Source organism: Gigantopelta aegis, chromosome 10, assembly GCF_016097555.1.
Source record: "Gigantopelta aegis isolate Gae_Host chromosome 10, Gae_host_genome, whole genome shotgun sequence".
NCBI classification, from domain to species: Eukaryota; Metazoa; Mollusca; class Gastropoda; order Neomphalida; family Peltospiridae; genus Gigantopelta; species Gigantopelta aegis.
In genome coordinates, this window is record NC_054708.1 from 87,652,316 (window position 1) to 87,675,205 (window position 22,890).

A 22,890-nucleotide genomic window follows, 5' to 3' on the forward strand; every position below is an offset into this window, starting at 1 on the left:
TAGATTATCTTTATCAAACTGGAAATTGGGGTAACTAATTAATTAATGGTTTACTTAAAATTATCTTTGTGTAACCCATTTTTAAAATCATATCATTACACCCTAGTGTTTCACAAACACTTGTCACATCCCATTATAGTAGCAGTGGATATAACCACATAAATTGCATGTCCAATATACTGTGTAAGGTGATAATCTCAAATGCACTGTATTAGTTATCCCAAAATTAAGTGGTTAATAACATAAACTAGTAGTATATTCATGAAATTATAACTGTTTCAAACAAAACTAAAAGATTGTTCTTGTCAGACATCTAGAGTTTGTCCACAAAAAAACCTTCAAATGCTTTCATTTTGATAGCAAACCACATCATTCTGTCCATGTGTCAGCTACCAAACTTTAAATATTTGTGAACAACCAATGTCGTTTTTTATTCCCAATTTTGTAGTAAACAATTCCCAATCAATGTAAATAATTTATCATTTTTTATTATTATATAAAGGCATATTTTGAAAACAATACATAACACTAAATATTAATTTAAATAAATTTATACAAGTATATGAATAGTATTAGTCTTTTTTATTCTAACCAGGCTTACTAAGATGTTTTTAAATGAAACTGAAAATTCCCCCCAAAATTTAAAACAATGCTAAAATTCACAAAGTCAAAGTCATGGGTATTAAGTCAAATTATAGAAATAAAACTGTTAAAAGTTCAAGCAAGGATTACTGGAATTTCATTGATTTATTCTTTAAAAAATCAAATTAAAAAATACTATCTCATGGCAAAATCAGTTTGTTTGAAATATATATTCAGTGTTCGTGCTTAAGAAAACATTTGACTATTGACAACACTTTCACTTGCCCTTGGGGTTTTTCACTTGCCAGTTTCAAATTGTAAGTTAAAGTAAATGCATTTATCAATATCCAAACAAAATATACTATGAGAAAACATTTATTTTGGACATAGAACAATATTTTAGTGTCAGTCAATAAAATAAAATACCATTCACTTACAACATAGTTAGCCATGGTAGGGGTACCGATTTTCCATGATCGCGGAATTGCAAATCTTAAACAGAATTTGTATTTTTCCCCAAGTTGTCCAACAAAATGAAAACTTACTTAACTGATTATTTTAACCATTTTGGCACAACAAAAGATGTTACTCTATGACAAAATGTAAACATATATGTTTCCGAACATTGCTGGCTTCCATTTTATTTATATCGCTCGGTTCAGTTCGGTTTTATATATAATAGCTATCATATTTGTATCAGTATATTAAATAAATATATCAATGTACTTCTTTATATTAAGGAAGAATGTTTATTACATACCTATTCAATCTTACTATAGTGATAAAGACATTTTCAAACTGTGTAATAAATTTACTTTGTATTACACATATGTGCAATCTGGACTGGAACTTTTAAATGGGGAATTCCCTTTTTATTTTTACTGCAGTTAGCTCCTTTTATTTACTGACGTCATATGTGATTTACAAATTACGTCACATCGTATTTGAAATATTACACAAGTCTGCCACAGAGTATGATTCTTAACATTAAGCAAATCCATAAAAGGAGTTTTGATCATAGATTTAACAAGGTGTTGTTATGACGTTAAATTAAAAACTGTTTTTGTAAAACATAAAATAAGGTATGTAATAAATACAGAACTTCACATACATTGTTTTCGCCTCCTATTTATTGCAAAAGAACATCGTGGTATATATTCTTGCGCAAAATAAACTTGTGCAATAAATAGGAAGCGAAAACAATGTATGTGAAGTTCTGTATATTTATTAAATACCGCTGAAAAGGCATAGCAGTCCAAAAGCCTTATTTGACTATTTCTGAAGATATAAATAGAATTTTTGTTCAGAAAACGAAAGACACATTTTATAAGCAGAATTTGCAATTTTCATAAACGGAATTTGCAATTTTTATAAGCAGAAAATCAACACCCCTACCATGGATACAGATTACAATCCTTCTTTTTATCCAGACTGTCCATATAACATTATTTTCATATACATTGTATCTTGACATCTAGTCTTTCCACTGTGACTGCCAATGAAATTCATCATGTTTAAGGCTTCTAGGTCTATTTAAAAAAATTCAAAAATACTAGTCAGCCGGGTTAGTAAACATAAAAATACTTTAGCCTACAGATGTTATCACTAGCCTGAGATTCTTTCCCTCAAATTTTGTGAACATTTATTTTCCATATATAAAATAAACTATAATCACAGCATGGTTTTATTTTGTAACCAGGGCTAGCTCTGCCACTCGCCAAATTCACCAAATGCAAATTTTAGAAATAATTGGCGAATTTTATTTTAATTTAGCGAAAATATTTCAAGTAATAATTGATGTTTTGTTTGAAAATAACTGGGTTTTGCCTCTTTTTTTAGATAATTTTAGTTCTGCTCACCCAGACATTGGTCAAATGTTGTAGTTAAGTCTATTTTGTAAATATGAATATCCTGCCCCCAACCCAACCCGTCAGTGTTTTCAAGCTCCATCTCCCTCTTTAGGTGACATATCTGGTTATTACTGTTATTTAGTAAAACTGTATTAACTTAAAGTACAGTAGGGATAGTGAATTTTTAACTGTGGCTAGTAAATGGTTTAAATCACTGATCCCATGGCTAGTGGATAAAACCAGCTGGAAATACCTTACGGGTACAAATAATAAAGTACAGGTACAAATGAAGGGTTCAAACAAATAATAAACATAGATGACTTTTGCAGAAAACATACACACATAAGAAAATATCATATGGATACAGTATAATAGGCATTATGTTCACGGTTTTCGAAACTCGTTTTCACCAAGTTAAAATGATGACGAGTTTGCATCAAAACTATGAGTTGTTCGGCATGTTATTGCCAGAAGTGGATTTTGGTATTAATTCGCCTAACATTTTATTTTTTATTTCGGATGAGCTGGGCTAAAAATGGCAAATTTGGAAAACCGAAAGTAAGGGCTTTTTCTATCTCCACGGTTACAGTTTTTGTTTTTTTCTTCTATAACCAAAACCGAAGTGATTCCACAGTTAACCGCATTCCACTGTGACTGTCAATAAATATTTTTGTCACCAGGCGCGTAACCTGGGACAGACATTTGACTTGCCCGTAGGTATTATCAGTTGCCAGGGGCAATTGGGCGACCGATCGAACCCTGTATATTAATTGTCATTCAGAACCATAGTACATGTGCATTAGGATTAGGCAAGTCACTAAAAAAATCAGTTAGTTACCGAGGTAAAGATCACATGCTCAGGGCTTCTAGATTATGGTAGCCCTACTCCCATGGCTAGTAATATTCAATGTTGGGCTAGTAAATAACTACTATTGCCATGCTAGTGACTTTTGTTGGTCAAATGTTGCAGTAAATAGGAATATCCTGCCCCCACTCCAACCCTTCAGTGTTTTCAAGCTCTATCTCCCTCTTTAGTTAATATCTGGTTAGTACTATTATTCAGTAAAATTGTATTAACTTAAAGTACAGTAGGGCTAGTAAATTTTTAATTGCGGCTAGTATATGTTTTAAATCACTGATCCCATGGCTAGTGGATTTTATAAAAATTCTAGAATCCCTGCATGTTGTGACTTCCAACTGACTAACATTTTGAAGTATTGTCTCCTATAGATAGCAAATTAGGCATTTTAAAAATGGCTGGAGAAGGACCATAGGTAAATGACGTCCTACATATGTGTAAATGAAAAATGAGTTGTGCTGAACCTAACATGCACGAGCATTGCACAAACAAATCTAGGATTCTTTCACTTTTCACCAGCCTGATCAGTGTGTTCTAGCACTGTTTAAACAAAATGTACATTGTCACTGTACCTCATTTCCTTTCATCGGCTCCGTACAACCGCGTGCATCTCCTGCTTGGCTCACGTTGCCATGGGGCTGAAACACGTCCATTATGCTGTACCTGTAAATAAACCATGTTGGTGTAAGAAAAAATAGTTTGTAATGCAACGTTCTCAATGCAATTTGTTTTCATCAGCTGAATCATCTCACCATGATACAACAATGGTTAGCCCGAGTAATCAGCCGTTTGAGAGCTAGATGGACATTTGAATGGTTATGATCGCTCTCTCAGCCAGAGAGATCTCTATAGCGAAAACATGGAATACCTGCCTACCACACAGTAGGCAAAGATTACTTTCTCTAATAAAATAATAATCCTAGGTTTGACACCAAATACCTTTACATTGATCAGTTTTGAGTTTGCCGATAACAATTATTTCACTATTACACACACTACAGAAAGAAACCTGTCGGCACCTACGCATTTAACCGGAACAGTCTTTGCTATAGATCTCTGGCTGAGAGAGCAATCATAACTGTCCTCAGGCTAGACAATGGGAAACAGGTCATTGAAAACCCTGGAAGTCTCCCTAGCACTTATAAAACAGGGAACAATATCTCAAAATCTTAGGTAACTGGAAATCAAATCACCAGATTTTTAATTACAAGTATGTAACTAATTGTTCGGTTACATTATTAATTATATTTGTGTACAACCTAATTGGTGACCTACATGTAAAATTTTAACTAACACTTCAATTACATTTTTTCCCTGCTGATACTCAAATGAAGTGAAAGTAACTGTTTAAAAGCAAAATAAAACCGGGTTCTTACCCTTAAAAACCCCTAAAATTCAAAGACATTCCCCCCACTGTGTGTCTTTACTTGTCTGTTTCAAACTCAAACGTTAATTATTTTAAATGTTAACTTATATATGCGTTACGCTGCGCTCCAATCGTGTCGTGCTTATCGTGATAACGAGTCCCTCCACGATAACGACGTCTCCAGTTGTGAATGTTATATTTTAATCACGTCGGAAGTCATGTTCACCAGTGGAGGATAAAAACATGTTTATATTTTCATGACTCGCCAGGGAAGAGTAAATGTGAACTTGCTTTGTAGAGCACTGGATTGCTCGGCACGGGAATCCTGTTACGCGTAAGCACCTTCCTGACGGATTAGCGGTCCCAGTAGATGTTGTAAAATTACTAAACACCAGTTGTGAATGGACGACTGGTCCATTGTTAGGTATTTAGGAAGTGTTTTACCTGTCATAGTAATTAGGTGTGCTTGATATACTGGTACACAAGTTGTTTGCAAGAGGTAGTCGACTGCCACGCTCGTTCTTGTGAAAATTGTTTTTCTAAAGCACTTCAAATCAAGGCGTAGCGGCAATTGATTTAAAGGGACATTTCTGAGTTTGCTGCAATTTTTAAGATGTTATCGACTAACAGAGACTTTTTAACGACTTTAATTACATATGAAATATATTTTTATACATAAAATATTAGTGGCTGTGTATTATACGTGTTTCTGATCGTTCTAATATTTGTACTAGGATAAATTTCATTTTATTTCCTAAAATAAAAAAATTCGTACATACAAAATTATTTGAAGACAAAATCCAGTTTGGGCTTCTTACAAATATTAAGACAACCAGAAACACATTGAATATACAGACACTGATATTCTAAACAAGAAAATATATTTAATATGAAAATTTAATCGTAGAAATATTTTATTAGTCGGAAACATCTTACAATGTAGCAAACTCGGGAATATCCCTTTAAGGCGCTTCCACACCGCCAAAGCACTTACTTTATGGACTAAGGCGTGTTGGGCCGCTACGCCTAATGGCCCTGGGGAAACCCCTGATAAACGGGTTATAGCGAAAACAGAACCGTGCCAAAACGGCCCCAGGCGAAAACGGAACCAAATTGGACAAAACGGAACCTGTGTTGGCTAAAACGGTACCAAAATCTGTGGACAAAACGGAACCTGCGTTGGCTAAAACGGCACCAAAATCGATGGCTAAAACAGCACCGAAATCAAAACCTATTATCTCGCATTCCCAATGTGAAAACAATATATGCTATTATAACATGATTGCTCATAGTTCATTTTTATGTGAATTAAATAAATGAAATTGTTTATATACATGAGTGTTGTTATTTTTGGGCTACATAGTAAGGGCCTCATTTAGTGACGTCAAGCATCATCTTAGCACGTGCTCAAGCTAAAAATAACAGTTGTACTGAAGGCACTAATTTACTCTATTACAGAGTATGACAAATATTTTGAAAAGTCACTAGCCACAGGGCTAGTGGGTTTGTGAAAACCACTAGCCCACCTTGGAAGATAAAGCACTAGCCCAAATTCCTGATCAATTATAACTGGATTTTTATATAATTTTTGTAACATTACACATTTACGAGTATAACAGTAAAATAAAACAAACACTTAAAAGTTAAATCATGTTGTAACTTTCAGTTTTTTGTCGTGTCGTACGTTTTGTCTTTTGTCAAGTGTGATCTATTGTCATTGTCCCGTTTTCGTTTTTGCCCTCCCCCCGGGGGAAAATAATTGAGCAAACTCTTGGTTGGTATCTAAACACACTATCAAAATAATTAAATTTAAATGAGGGTACGACAGTGTGACACACAGTAATAGATGGTTCAGTGTATTTGGTAGTTGGTTATATATTTAGGGCCTACTATTTATGTCGCCAGGAACGGTGATGCCAAATACAGGGCATTATCCTGTGTCAGACCGATATCAAAAGACCTAGCTCAAGTGGATTATTATTATATACTAATTGCGTTGTTGATATTATTCGATGACAAACGTCACAATCAAATTTATTAAACAAAATTTCAGCCGAGAGAAAAAGAAAGAAAGAAAAAAAACCATGATCGAGCGATGACGAGAGGAGGGGGGAAACCACTAGCCCGGCAAGGCTGTGCAGTGAACATCGTGAGCTTTGATGTTTTGTCTGCGACACTCCGGCTAGACGGAATCGGTGATGGGGATTAACAATTAGCAATACAGGTGTAATTCTAGTAACTTAAATGCTTGATAATCAACAGTCTACAGTAATAACAACTCAAAAGATTTGGTAAGTGTTAATTCCTATCGTAGCACAATCCACGGTTTCACATGTTGAATAATACGATTTTGACTGGCTTTATTCGGCAATAAACCTAAGTCGTGATTTTTCATTTTTCTCTCTCTCTATTATGTGTGGTTCCGTTTTAGCCAATAAAGTGAGATGCCGTTATAGCCACAATCGGTTCCGTTTTCGCCAACGAAAATGGTTCCGTTTTGGTAGTGGTTCCGTTTTAGCCTGATCCCTGATAAACACACAATATAGATCGCAATGTCTGACATGTAAAAATCAATGGATATCAATGAATAAATGTACTTTACTAACAAAATAAAAATTAGGGTGAACTGAAACATGCGGCGAAACAACTCGGTTGGAGGTATGAATCGACCCTCCTCAAAATTACACTAGGGCGAAACGAGCTGTTAACATAAACTGATAAAGAACATTATAAATACTTATAAATAGTTAATAGGGTTAGTCAACTTAGTGACAGTGCCAAAGGAAAGTCCTTCCTACAGGGGTGCGGATCGAACTCTTTCCCTTTGCCTCTTAAAGTCAGAGTACTCGGGCTACATCAAAAAGATTCATGACGATGTAACAATTTTTTAACTGCCCCTTATAGTTATAGGCTTGTGGTGCCATACAAATTAATTTGTAAATGTCGAAAAAAATAGTATTGGTTAAAAATATGTCATACCCCTAATCCTATAAGTAACGAAGTTAGATGAGATTAATTGATGAAAACAAATTTATATAGGTTCCACATCCTGAAATTGCAAAATTGCGGGAAATTTATAACTGGTCCCAATCACGATTTACGGTACTTCTGTCATGTTTAACTTGAAGCGTAATATTGCAGGTCCTACTAAAAACCGATTATAAGGCAATCTGGTCCCGTGCTTATAAACCTTAAAGTCTAGACTTTAATAAAGTCCAGACTTTAACGTCATGGCAATGCCATTCAAATAGCATTACGTTAAAGTCTGGACTTTATTAAAGTCTAGACTTTAAGTTTTATAAGCAGGGGCCCTGGAGTCAAACCGCGCTAGGGACCGTCCATAAAGCACACGTGCAAGCACTCTAGGATGTACATCGGATACAATCAGGAACTTGGATTGCATACAATTGCATGTACTCTGTCAGCGAACCATATAACCCTTGTAGGCTACACTCTTTGTTCGTAATGCCTCATCCCCACTCCCCCACTCTAAACGTACAATCTGCATAATATTAGCTGCTCCCACCCGCTCCCCCCCCCCCCTAAAATTGAAAAACAAAAAATAATAACTTGCTTTTAAATTGGAATTAAGTATACATTATATCTTAAAGTATATAGATGCTCATAAAAATTACAACCAAATAATTTATTTTAAATACTAGTAAAAAAAAAATGTGCTGACGCGTTCACATTTTATGATTCGGGTATGCGGTTAAAACAGCCTCAAGATGAAACGGCCCTGAACATGTAAGTCAAAACGGCCAAAGAAAATTGTTATCAATCTATCAAATCCGGATGTATGACACTAAATTAATAAATGTATAGTAATTACAGTTTGGCACTAGGGCCGTTATGACTACGATTCTGCCAATAAATTTGAGAATGAGGCTGATGTATTTAGCGTAAGCAAATAACGCACCCGTACCCAGGGATGTATATGTCATGTTCCCATTAAGCTAAAAGCTGATCGTCCATTCCTATGATTTTCTTCCACAGATCAACTGTAAAATCTATATTAAAATACCATAATTACAATCTAATTAAAATTAGCTCCACAATTACATGTGGATCTAACACCAGCCAGTTGGAGCTCATGTCCACCAATCAAAACCTTACTCGCCCGATATTTTTAGAATTTGTATGCTCCCAAATAACGTTATAAAAGGCGAAGTGCGATTGGTCAATATTTAAATTATTATTACCGGCCTCGGTGGCGCAGTGGTTAAGCCATCGGATTACAGACTGGTAGGTACAGGGTTCGCAGCCCGGTACCGGCTCCAACCCAGAGTGAGTTCTTAAGGGCTCAATGGGTAGATGTAAGGCCACTACACCCTCTTCTCTCACACTAACCACTAACAACTAATAACTAACCCACTGTCCTAGACAGACAACCGGGATAGCTGAGGTGTGTGCCCATGACAGCGTGTTTGAACTTTAATTGGATATAAGCACGAAAATAAGTTGAAATGAAATAAATTATTATTTACAGACGAAATGTTTCCTGGACATTGGGAACTACGCAGTGTTGTTAGTTTTAAATCACTGGCAGGATTCTGCAGGTAAGGTTTTGATTGATGGACATGAGCTCCAACTGGCTGGTGTTAGATCCACATGTAATTGTGGAGCTAATTTTAATTAGATTTCCATAATTAACACAATTTACGGGATTGCGACCATAAAATATATTCATTTTAACAAACAACAAACAGGGCTACATCACATCTAAACTTATACATTTTGAGCTCATTATAGTCACAATTTCCTTCTTTTTTTTTTTTTTTTTTTTTTTTTTACAACGGTTCCTGACACATTATATCGTCTTCATGTTGTCAGTCTGTTGTTGTGTTTAATTTTGTCTTTGTTTTGTATGTTAGTGTTATTTTTTAAAAGAATGGTTTATATTGATAATATATATAATTCTGCTTTACCCCCCCCCCCCCCCGTAAATTGTTTTATTGTGATGATGATTCATGAATATAGATCTAGCCATGTTTGTGTGCGTGTGTGCACATGTGTGTGTGTGTGTGTGTGTGTGTGTGACATTGGTCTTTGTAGTCTTTTACGTGATTCAACATAACCCTACTATATCAACTTGTTAATTCATAATATTACGACTCACTATATAATCCTTAAACAACCCAATATATTTGCATAAATTATTTAAAAATATATATTAGCAAGAAAATGGTAATTGTTTTTGTTGATTTGGATTTGACAGCATAATATTGTGGTCTGAGGCTATTATTCCACCCCCTAATTAGCATAAACAGTAATGGCTTCTGTAGGAAAAATGAGAGCTGTTGAAAAATGTTCAATCTGTGGTTTTGAACTGTATCAACGCCCCGTTGGGACATATTTGTTACAGATGATGTAGATACGGTAACTTGTTATTTTTCTGGCTAATGATTGTTGTCGGAAGACAAAATGAACTCCCAGTCTGCAGAATTATTTCAGATTGGTTTGCACCTTGGATGCGATGCACGACATTTGTGTCTTGAGGAATGTCAACAATGGGAAAGTCCACCGTGCGCTTGTCGGAAAGAATGACATTAGGAGTTATGTGTGAAGATCTCGATGATACGGCGCTTTCCGAGATGCGTGAAACAAAGTGTGAAAATGAAAACGACATCAGAACAATAAATTTGTTTGAACATTTTGAAGATGTTGATGCTTTGAAGTCTCGGGTGCAAAATGCGATGACAGGCACGGCGTCACGCGAGCAAGTAACAGATACCGAAACCATCAACATAGGTGATGGTGATCAGGAAAACACTTTGAAGAGCACCTCAAATTGTAATGGCGATGAAGTAAACCATTTGCAATGTTCTCAGACTCACTGTGATAGAACAGACTGTAATGAAGATCCCGACAGAGCTGGGACATGGGTTCAAACCCCTCTGTCTGATAGAATAGTCAGTGATAGTGGTGAAACTTTGGATACTCAAACAATGGTAAAATATAAAAATGGCAATTACTCTAGCTGTTCAAAAATACCAAGTGGCATAAAGTCAGGATTAGTGATGTCGCCAATAACTTTAACACAAGATATGCCAGTTTCTGTTGCTAATAGCAACCGGTTTTCTAGAGTTTTGGAGAATATGCCACTGCCGTTAATATATATTCCAACAACTAAACAGTTAGTTTCTGGTCAGAACAATGCAGATAACTGCAATCAGAACTGTGTTGGTTTAGACAGTGGTGTATGTATAGATGAAGCAAATGGTACTGCTGATTGTGTGATGGGGTTAGTTTGTAATGGATCTGATATCGATGATTTGACACAGAATATCTCTAATATTAACTTTAATTCAACATTTGGCAACGGAAAATGTGAATCGACTAAAGGTGAAACTACCTGTAAATCACTGGATGTTGATACCCGGACATGTAAAGACCCAGATCAGCTCACTTTACACAGTGTTGACTGTCTTATTCCGCAGCCTGGGGAACGTCTTTACACAGATGTTTCCAGCCTGTCAAGTGTCAGCACCAATACAGACTTTTCTGTGTCAGCAGCGTCTTTGGGAGAGGAGTATTCAGAGGCAAAAAGCATGTCGTATGAAACAGAAGAAGCTGGTTTTAGTGACATAAATTTATACTCGAGAAACTCGTACGAACGCACTGAAAACATGTCTCAAGAGAATAGTGCAGATGATAAGGGTGCCAAGCCAAAGAAAGGAGGAATTTCCAGCTTTCTTTCCAGGTACAGTTAAATTTTGCAATCCACATTCATAGTTCTACAGATCTATGTATAGTGTAACAAATAAACATACATAAGGTGTTTATTAGTAGGAGGTAGTAGGGGTGTAACAAATAAACATACATACAGTGTTTATTAGTAGGAGGTAGTGGGGGTGTACCAAATAAACATACATAAGGTGTTTATTATAATTAGTAGGAGGTAGTATGGGTGTAACAAATAAACATACATACAGTGTTTATTAGTAGGAGGTAGTAGGGGTGTAACAAATAAACATACATACAGTGTTTATTAGTAGGAGGTAGTATGGGTGTAACAAATAAACATACATACAGTGTTTATTAGTAGGAGGTAGTAGGGGTGTAACAAATAAACATACATACGTTGTTTATTAGTAGGTGGTAGTAGGGGTGTAACAAATAAACATACATAAGGTGTTTATTAGTAGGAGGTAGTATGGGTGTAACAAATAAACATACATACAGTGTTTATTAGTAGCAGGTAATAGGGGTGTAACAAATAAACATACATACAGTGTTTATTAGTAGGAGGTAGTAGGGGTGTAACAAATAAACATACATACGTTGTTTATTAGTAGGTGGTAGTAGGGGTGTAACAAATAAACATACATAAGGTGTTTATTAGTAGGAGGTAGTAGGGGTGTAACAAATAAACATACATACAGTGTTTATTAGTAGCAGGTAATAGGGGTGTAACAAATAAACATACATACAGTGTTTATTAGTATTAGTAGGAGGTAGTGGGGGTGTACCAAATAAACATACATACAGTGTTTATTATAATTAGTAGGAGGTAGTATGGGTGTAACAAATAAACATACATACGGTGTTTATTAGTAGGAGGTAGTAGGGGTATAACAAATAAACATACATACAGTGTTTATTAGTAGCAGGTAATAGGGGTGTAACAAATAAACATACATACAGTGTTTATTAGTAGGTGGTAGTAGGGGTGTAACAAATAAAATACATACAGTGTTTATTAGTAGGAGGTAGTAGGGGTGTAACAAATAAACATACATACAGTGTTTATTAGTAGCAGGTAGTAGGGGTGTAACAAATAAACATACATAAGGTGTTTATTAGTAGGAGGTAGTAGGGGTGTAACAAATAAACATACATACAGTGTTTATTAGTAGCAGGTAATAGGGGTGTAACAAATAAACATACATACAGTGTTTATTAGTAGCAGGTAGTAGGGGTGTAACAAATAAACATACATAAGGTGTTTATTAGTAGAAGGTAGTAGGGGTGTAACAAATAAACATACATACAGTGTTTATTAGTAGCAGGTAGTAGGGGTGTAACAAATAAACATACATAAGGTGTTTATTAGTAGCAGGTAGTAGGGGTGTAACAAATAAACATACATACAGTGTTTATTAGTAGGAGGTAGTAGGGGTGTAACAAATAAACATACATACAGTGTTTATTAGTAGGTGGTAGTAGGGGTGTAACAAATAAACATACATGATACAGTGTTTATTAGTAGGAGGTAGTAGGGGTGTAACAAATAAACATACATACAGTGTTTATTAGTAGGTGGTAGTAGGGGTGTAACAAATAAACATACATACGGTGTTTATTAGTAGGAGGTAGTAGGGGTGTAACAAATAAACATACATACAGTGTTTATTAGTAGGTGGTAGTAGGGGTGTAACAAATAAACATACATAAGGTGTTTATTAGTAGCAGGTAGTAGGGGTGTAACAAATAAACATACATACAGTGTTTATTAGTAGGTGGTAGTAGGGGTGTAACAAATAAACATACATACAGTGTTTATTAGTAGGTGGTAGTAGGGGTGTAACAAATAAACATACATGATACAGTGTTTATTAGTAGGAGGTAGTAGGGGTGTAACAAATAAACATACATACAGTGTTTATTAGTAGGTGGTAGTAGGGGTGTAACAAATAAACATACATACGGTGTTTATTAGTAGGAGGTAGTAGGGGTGTAACAAATAAACATACATACAGTGTTTATTAGTAGGTGGTAGTAGGGGTGTAACAAATAAACATACATACAGTGTTTATTAGTAGGTGGTAGTAGGGGTGTAACAAATAAACATACATACAGTGTTTATTAGTAGCAGGTAGTAGGGGTGTACCAAATACACATACATACAATGTTTATTAGTAGCAGGTAGTGGGGTATAACAAATAAACATACATACAATGTTTATTAGAAGCAGGTAGTAGGGGTGTAACAAATAAAATATACATACAATGTTTATTAGTAGGAGGTAGTAGGGGTGTACCAAATACACATGGTGAATACGATACACATCACAAATAGGAGGTGATAAATACAAATATATATTCATGTCCTTCAATACAAAAGTGAAAAGGTTTATAAAGTAAAAACTGATTGATTATGGGTGTGTCTATTGTCTAGTCCAGTTAAGGAGCACTAACATTTCCATTTTGCTTTTTGACATGTATTAATTAATTTAAAACCATATTTGTATTGCCAGACTTCTCCTCATAAGAATTATACAAAAATATTTGGCTTTAATCAGTTATTTAAACACTTGCATATTACAGTTACACTGCTTGTATGTATGTATGTATGTATATATATATATATATACTAACATGGGTTCAAAATATTTCAAAAAAATTACTTTCCACAGGGCAAGTGCCAATCGGATATTCATTTGCCCCATATTTTCCCCACTTGCTCATACTTCTTAAGCTAACCAATTCTGTTACTGTACTGAATTTAATAGAGTTCTCAATAATGTAATAATCTAGAAAGTAATTGGTTTAATTGCACAAATGAAGAATTTTGTCAGTAGGTTAAAACACTTGCAGGGCTAGCTCTGCCACTTGCCATATTCGCCAGTTGCGAATTTTAGGAACAATTGGCGAATTTTATTTAAATTTAAAGAAAACTTTTCATGAAATATTTGTTATTTTATTGAAAAATATCAGTGGATTTTGCATATTTGAAGTTAATTTAGCGAATTGTTTTGCTCACCCAGAGCTAGCTCTGATTGCCCATGAAGTATTAAATTTATATGTCTGTTCAGTAGTATCCACTGTTTATTGTACTTTTGTCTGTCTTCTCTACTTGTTGATTTAAACAGTTGAATACAATTCATATTATATGCTTTGTTCGAATTAACTCAGAAATTATACATTATAAAATTGTTACTAGCATTTGCTTTATGTCCTCTTTCATTTGCAAGGAGCAAATTCCGGAACCGCATTAACATTAATTTTAATATGACAATTTTAAACTGTAGCCCACCTCATATGCCATGTTTGCAGTAATTAAACATTTTTATTGCACACACAAGGCATGTATTCTTTATTTTTATATAAGCTGTAAAAAGTAAAGTTTGTTTTATTTAACGACGCCACTAAAGCACATTGATTTTTTATCGTATCATCGGCTATTGGACGTCAAACATATGGTCATTCTAACACTGTTTTTAGAGGAAACACGCTGTCGCCACATTGGCTACTCTTTTTTTTTTACGACAGGCAGCAAGGGATCTTTTATTTGCGCTTCCCACAGGCAGGATAGCACAGACCATGGCCTTTGTTGAACCAGTTATGGATCACTGGTCGGTGCAAGTGGTTTACACCTACCCATTGAGCCTTGCGGAGCACTCACTCAGGGTTTGGAGTCGGTATCTGGATTACAAATCCCATGCCTCGACTGGGATCCAAACCCAGTACCTACCAGCCTGTAGACCAATGGCCTAACCACGACGCCACCGAAGCCGGTATATATATATATATATATATATATATATATATATATAAGCTGTAAAGCCTAGTGGATGCTATTTCTAAGTTTGATTATCATTAAAATGATTACTAGTATGAATTCAATCGAATGTTAAGTGAAATTACCAATATCAGTCGATAGTAATTCTTAAGTTGTTATCAAACTTTTCGATTTCTGTTTTGGTGTGTTAAAGCATTGGCAAGAGTTCCGATAGTTCCAGCATTTAGAGTTAGGATTAGTTCTCCTTGGAGGTGTGTAAATGATTGAATGATCAATCAGAACTCGTTCCAGAGGATTTACCAAGATTTGTAACAAAATGATAATATGTTTTAGGTGTTACATTAGTCACTTGATGTTGGGCATATGCAGTTGATGTAATTACTTGACCGACATGAAAATTCCACTTGGGTCAGGCGATGGGATTTTTGATCCTCTGACTAACAAAATATGCTTGCCCATGACTCACGTTAGGAACTCTGGACATTATTAAAACAATCAAACCGTGTTGTGTTTCGGTTCGTGTGAATTAGAAACCTAAATTGTACAGTTAGCATTACATACATGTATTTGTGTATTTGGTTCAGCTAGTGATGAATTAGAATACATCTACGATACAGATCACTGTTCAGTGCACTGAATATTCAAGTATATCATTACACCCCTAATACAGATCACTGTTCGATGCACTGAATATTCGAGTATATCGTTACACCCCTAATATAGATCACTGTTCGGTGCACTGAATATTCAAAGTATATCATTACACCCCTAATACAGATGTCTGTTCGATGCATTGAATATTCAAGTATATCGTTACACCCCTAATGCAGATCACTGTTCGGTGCACTGAATATGCAAGTATATCGTTAAACCCTTAATACAGATATCTGTTCGATGCACTGAATATTTGAGTATAACGTTACACCCCTAATACAGATAGCTGTTCGATGCACTGAATATTCAAGTATATCGTTACACCCCTAATACAGATCACTGTTCAGTGGCCTGAATATTCAAGTATATTGTTAAACCCTTAATACAGATCACTGTTTGGTGCACTAAATATTCAAGTATATCATTACACCCCAAATACAAATCACTGTTCAGTGCACTGAATATTCGAGTAATCGGTACACCCCTAATAGTAATACAAATCTTTGTTCAGTGCACTGAATATTCAAGTATATCGTTACACCCCTAATACAGATAGCTATTCGGTGCACTGAATATTCAAGTATATCGTTACACCCTTAATACAGATCACTGTTCAGTGCACTGAATACTAAAGTATATCGTTACACCCCTAATACAGATCACTGTTCAGTGGACTGAATATTCGAGTATATCGTTACACCCATAATACAGATAGCTGTTCGGTGCACTGAATATTCAAGTATATCGTTACACCCCTAATACAGATAGCTGTTCAATGGAGTGAATATTCAAGTACATCGTTACACCCCTAATATAGATCACTGTTCAGTGGACTGAATATTCAAGTATATCATTATACCCCTAATATAGATCACTGTTGGGTGCACTGAATATTCAAGTATATCATTATACCCCTAATACAGATCACTGTTCAGTGGACTGAATATTCAAGTATATCGTTACACCCCTAATACAGATCACTGTTCAGTGGACTGAATATTCAAGTATATCGTTACACCCCTAATACAGATGTCTGTTCGATGCACTGAATATTCAAGTATATCGTTACACCCCTAATGCAGATCACTGTTCGGTGCACTGAATATGCAAGTATATCGTTAAACCCTTAATACAGATCTCTGTTCGATGCACTGAATATTTGAGTATAACGTTACACCCCTAATACAGATCTCTGTTCGATGCACTGAATATTCAAGTATATCGTTACACCCCTAATACAGATCACTGTTCAGTGGCCTGAATATTCAAGTATATTGTTAAACCCTTAATACAGATCACTGTTTGGTGCACTGAATATTCAAGTATATCGTTACACCCCAAATACAAATCACTGTTCAGTGCACTGAATATTCGAGTAATCGGTACACCCCTAATAGTAATACAAATCTTTGTTCAGTGCACTGAATATTCGAGTATATCGTTACACCCCTAATACAGATAGCTATTCGGTGCACTGAATATTCAAGTATATCGTTACACCCTTAATACAGATCACTGTTCAGTGCACTGAATACTAAAGTATATCGTTACACCCCTAATACAGATCACTGTTCAGTGGACTGAATATTCGAGTATATCGTTACACCCATAATACAGATAGCTGTTCGGTGCACTGAATATTCAAGTATATCGTTACACCCCTAATACAGATAGCTGTTCAATGGAGTGAATATTCAAGTACATCGTTACACCCCTAATATAGATCACTGTTCAGTGCACTGAATATTCAAGTATATCATTATACCCCTAATACAGATCACTGTTCAGTGGACTGAATATTCAAGTATATCATTATACCCCTAATATAGATCACTGTTGGGTGCACTGAATATTCAAGTATATCATTATACCCCTAATACAGATCACTGTTCAGTGGACTGAATATTCAAGTATATCGTTACACCCCTAATACAGATCACTGTTCAGTGGACTGAATAGTCAAGTATATCGTTACACCCCTAATACAGATGTCTGTTCGATGCACTGAATATTCAAGTATATCGTTACACCCCTAATGCAGATCACTGTTCGGTGCACTGAATATGCAAGTATATCGTTAAACCCTTAATACAGATCTCTGTTCGATGCACTGAATATTTGAGTATAACGTTACACCCCTAATACAGATAGCTGTTCGATGCACTGAATATTCAAGTATATCGTTACACCCCTAATACAGATCACTGTTCAGTGGCCTGAATATTCAAGTATATTGTTAAACCCTTAATACAGATCACTTTTTGGTGCACTGAATATTCAAGTATATTGTTAAACCCTTAATACAGATCACTTTTTGGTGCACTGAATATTCAAGTATATCGTTATACCCCAAATACAAATCACTGTTCAGTGCACTAAATATTCGAGTAATCGGTACACCCCTAATAGTAATACAAATCTCTGTTCAGTGCACTGAATATTCGAGTATATCGTTACACCCCTAATACAGATGTCTGTTCGATGCACTGAATATTTGAGTATAACGTTACACCCCTAATACAGATAGCTGTTCGATGCACTGAATATTCAAGTATATCGTTACACCCCTAATACAGATCACTGTTCAGTGGACTGAATATTCGAGTATATCGTTATACCCCAAATACAAATCACTGTTCAGTGCACTGAATATTCGAGTAATCGGTACACCCCTAATAGTAATACAAATCACTGTTCAGTGCACTGAATATTCGAGTATATCGTTACACCCATAATACAGATAGCTGTTCGGTGCACTGAATATTCAAGTATATCGTTACACCCCTAATACAGATAGCTGTTCAATGGAGTGAATATTCAAGTACATCGTTACACCCCTAATATAGATCACTGTTCAGTGCACTGAATATTCAAGTATATCATTATACCCCTAATACAGATCACTGTTCAGTGGACTGAATATTCAAGTATATCGTTACACCCCTAATACAGATCACTGTTCAGTGGACTGAATATTCAAGTATATCGTTACACCCCTAATACAGATGTCTGTTCGATGCACTGAATATTCAAGTATATCGTTACACCCCTAATGCAGATCACTGTTCAGTGCACTGAATATGCAAGTATATCGTTAAACCCTTAATACAGATCTCTGTTCGATGCACTGAATATTCAAGTATATCGTTACACCCGTAATACAGATCACTGTTCAGTGGCCTGAATATTCAAGTATATTGTTAAACCCTTAATACAGATCACTTTTTGGTGCACTGAATATTCAAGTATATTGTTAAACCCTTAATACAGATCACTTTTTGGTGCACTGAATATTCAAGTATATCGTTATACCCCAAATACAAATCACTGTTCAGTGCACTAAATATTCGAGTAATCGGTACACCCCTAATAGTAATACAAATCTCTGTTCAGTGCACTGAATATTCGAGTATATCGTTACACCCCTAATACAGATGTCTGTTCGATGCACTGAATATTTGAGTATAACGTTACACCCCTAATACAGATAGCTGTTCGATGCACTGAATATTCAAGTATATCGTTACACCCCTAATACAGATCACTGTTCAGTGGACTGAATATTCGAGTATATCGTTATACCCCAAATACAAATCACTGTTCAGTGCACTGAATATTCGAGTAATCGGTACACCCCTAATAGTAATACAAATCACTGTTCAGTGCACTGAATATTCGAGTATATCGTTACACCCATAATACAGATAGCTGTTCGGTGCACTGAATATTCAAGTATATCGTTACACCCCTAATACAGATAGCTGTTCAATGGAGTGAATATTCAAGTACATCGTTACACCCCTAATATAGATCACTGTTCAGTGCACTGAATATTCAAGTATATCATTATACCCCTAATACAGATCACTGTTCAGTGGACTGAATATTCAAGTATATCGTTACACCCCTAATACAGATCACTGTTCAGTGGACTGAATATTCAAGTATATCGTTACACCCCTAATACAGATGTCTGTTCGATGCACTGAATATTCAAGTATATCGTTACACCCCTAATGCAGATCACTGTTCAGTGCACTGAATATGCAAGTATATCGTTAAACCCTTAATACAGATCTCTGTTCGATGCACTGAATATTCAAGTATATCGTTACACCCGTAATACAGATCACTGTTCAGTGCACTGAATATTCAAGTATATTGTTACACCCCTAATACAGATGTCTGTTCGATGCACTGAATATTCAAGTATATCGTTACACCCCTAATGCAGATCACTGTTCAGTGCACTGAATATGCAAGTATATCGTTAAACCCTTAATACAGATCTCTGTTCGATGCACTGAATATTCAAGTATATCGTTACACCCGTAATACAGATCACTGTTCAGTGCACTGAATATTCAAGTATATTGTTAAACCCTTAATACAGATCACTTTTTGGTGCACTGAATATTCAAGTATATCGTTATACCCCAAATACAAATCACTGTTCAGTGCACTGAATATTCGAGTAATCGGTACACCCCTAATAGTAATACAAATCTCTGTTTAGTGCACTGAATATTCGAGTATATCGTTAACCCCTAATACAGATAGCTGTTCGGTGCACTGAATATTCAAGTATATCGATACACCCCTAATACAGATCACTGTTCAGTGGACTGAATATTCGAGTATATCGTTACACCCCTAATACAGATCACTGTTCAGTGCACTGAATATTCAAGTATATCGTTACACCCCTAATACAGATCACTGTTCAGTGCACTGAATATTCAAGTACAAACGTGTCCGGTGTATCGGCGCGTCCGGTGATTCGGCGCACTTGGTATTTTGCTTGAGTATGCTTAGGAAGTTGTCATGTTGTCAGAGTTTTTAACGAATTAAAGTTCATTAATTATTATTTTTTGAATTATCAATAATAATATAATGATTTCAAAATAAATCATTCACCTGTTTTCGTGTTTATAAACGCAAAGTAAGTCATCCTTATTGATATTACGAATGTTAAAACCAGTCTAAAAACAAACACCTTTCCCGCATTTTAAAAATTATAGTAAACAGTATAAATGTAATTATTTGAAGTATGAAGCGTGTTGCCGCTGATTCAACAGGCTGTGTATTGACATTCAGTGTTGCCATATATATAAAACTATTCAATTTAGTCCTAATAATGCCTGTGATTTTTAAAACATCTTCCCACTAGATTACATAATGCAACTATGATGAGTCTGAAGTGCCAGACTTTAGCTCAGAGTTGACAGCGATACACTCATGTTAAAATCACATATCACAGCAAGAGGATGAAAATACCCATTGGCTATATAAACAATACTTGTATCAGTTAGTTTGGTATGTTTGTGCAGTAAAATGTTGGTAACAAGAGTACACTTGAAGGTAATCCAAGGCGGATCCATTAATAACACATTGCTACGTTTGATTCGGACTAACTTCAAGGGACTATTTTTGTACAGTAATATTAAATGTTGTGTTTGACATAAAGTTACTCACGGAAATAGTTATAATTCTGGTATATTTCACATGATGTCACTGTCAGTAATGAGATTTTACTTACAAGTAGTGGAAATACAGTGTTCATTGCACATCGTTATAATGATTTTAAATAAGTACCACACCACTGTTCCTCATTATAGTAAAAACTAAATATTATTTTATAAGATTGATTTAATTTGTCTTAGGTACACAACCCACAAATGAAGATGTAAATAACAGTTATGTGTAATACTGTAAATGTACTAATTAATGTTTAAATTTCTTGATTGTGTGCTTAACATTTTTGGATGAAAGAGTTATTTTTAAAAATATATATATTAAATCATGATAATATTTAAACTTTAATATATATCTATAAAATTAATGCTAAGATCTAAGGTTGACAAGTCTATATGACATTATGTAGTGTTCATATAAGTTACTTATAATACTTTTTGAAAACTTGCATTTAAAAAATCTTCTGCTTTTTGACAAAATCTCCTGCTTTTTCAACACACACCTCTTGCTTTCTCTTGACTAAAGGTTGACAGGTCTGTTATAATGCATGTAGCTACCTACTTGTACTTCAGTGTTCATAGTTATAGTCACTAAAAATCTTGTACAGGAGCCAGGTCAATTTATCTGTCGGAGAGTCAGGAAGGTTTGAACATTTATTCTTATGTTAAAATATACATGTAAAATTCACAAAGGTCTCTTAGGCTCTGCTAGACAACAAAGCATCCTCTTTGCAAATCTTTTAGCATTGCATTGCTAGATCTCAAAGTTGTGAGAGTTTAATGAATTAGGCCCCAGGCTCCGTATCATAAACGTACTTAAGTCAATGTATGATACCTAAATACATACTTAAAGTACATAAATAAGTATCATACATTGACTTAAGTACATTTATGAATACGGAGCCAGATCTGCAACTCTTACTTGCCTAAACCTGGACGTTAATTGGGAATTTGCATTCTTTTAATGGTATGTCAAAGTCAATTTGTCTTCGATCTGCTGCTACCCAAAAACAACAGTTCATTAAAGTTATGAAAAATAAACCTGTGCTCACTAAAATGACTGTTTCTCAACCTGAATAAAGTCAAATTATATGTATAAGTTAATTAATTGTTCAAAACATGTTTATGAATAAAATGTCTTCCCATTAGATTACATAATGCAACTATGCCTAGTCTGAAGTACCAGAGTTGACAGCGTTAAACACGATGTTAAAATCACATGTCACAGCAAGACAAGAAAATACAAATCAGCTATATAAATAATACTTGTATCAGTTGGTTTGGTATGTTTGTGCAGTAAAATGTTGGTAACAAGAGTACACTTCAAAAGATTATTTTTGTACAATTAATAAATGGTGTGTTTGACATAGAGTTAATCGTGGAAATGGGTATAATTCCGGTATATTTCACATGATGTCATTGATGAGGTTTTACTATTGATTAGTGGAAATAGAATGTTTATTGCATCGTTATAATGATTTTTTAAATAAGTACCACACCACTGTTCCTCGTTATAGTAAAAACTAAATATTAATTTATAAGATTGATATTAATTTGTCTTAGGTAATAGGTACTTAGGTACACAAACCACAAATTTATAATGATGTAAACCTGTAAGTGTAATACCGTAAATGTACTAAT

At 35.0% G+C, this 22,890-nt stretch overlaps 2 protein-coding genes across 5 annotated transcripts in view; one reads left to right on the plus strand and one right to left on the minus strand.

Annotated features, from left to right (window-relative positions):
• The window catches only part of LOC121384066, a 61,904-nt gene extending 54,139 nt beyond the window's left edge, over window positions 1-7,765 (minus strand). For all 4 annotated transcript variants that reach the window (XR_005959335.1, XR_005959336.1, XM_041514284.1 and 1 more), the window contains exons 1-2: window positions 7,637-7,765; window positions 3,864-3,954 (exon numbers count right to left, since the gene is read on the minus strand). Coding sequence is in view for 2 of the 4 variants with exons in the window: in XM_041514284.1 (XP_041370218.1) it covers window positions 3,864-3,944 (81 nt within the window). In the remaining 2 variants the exon portion in view is untranslated. The remainder of the gene's footprint in view (window positions 1-3,863; window positions 3,955-7,636) is intronic.
• A 2,182-nt stretch (window positions 7,766-9,947) lies between these two features.
• Window positions 9,948-22,890, plus strand: part of LOC121383029 (TBC1 domain family member 12-like) — a 68,105-nt gene continuing 55,162 nt past the window's right edge. Inside the window, exon 1 of the mRNA XM_041512771.1 lies at window positions 9,948-11,360. Within this exon, the coding sequence (XP_041368705.1) occupies window positions 10,159-11,360 (1,202 nt within the window). The 5' untranslated portion in view covers window positions 9,948-10,158. The remainder of the gene's footprint in view (window positions 11,361-22,890) is intronic.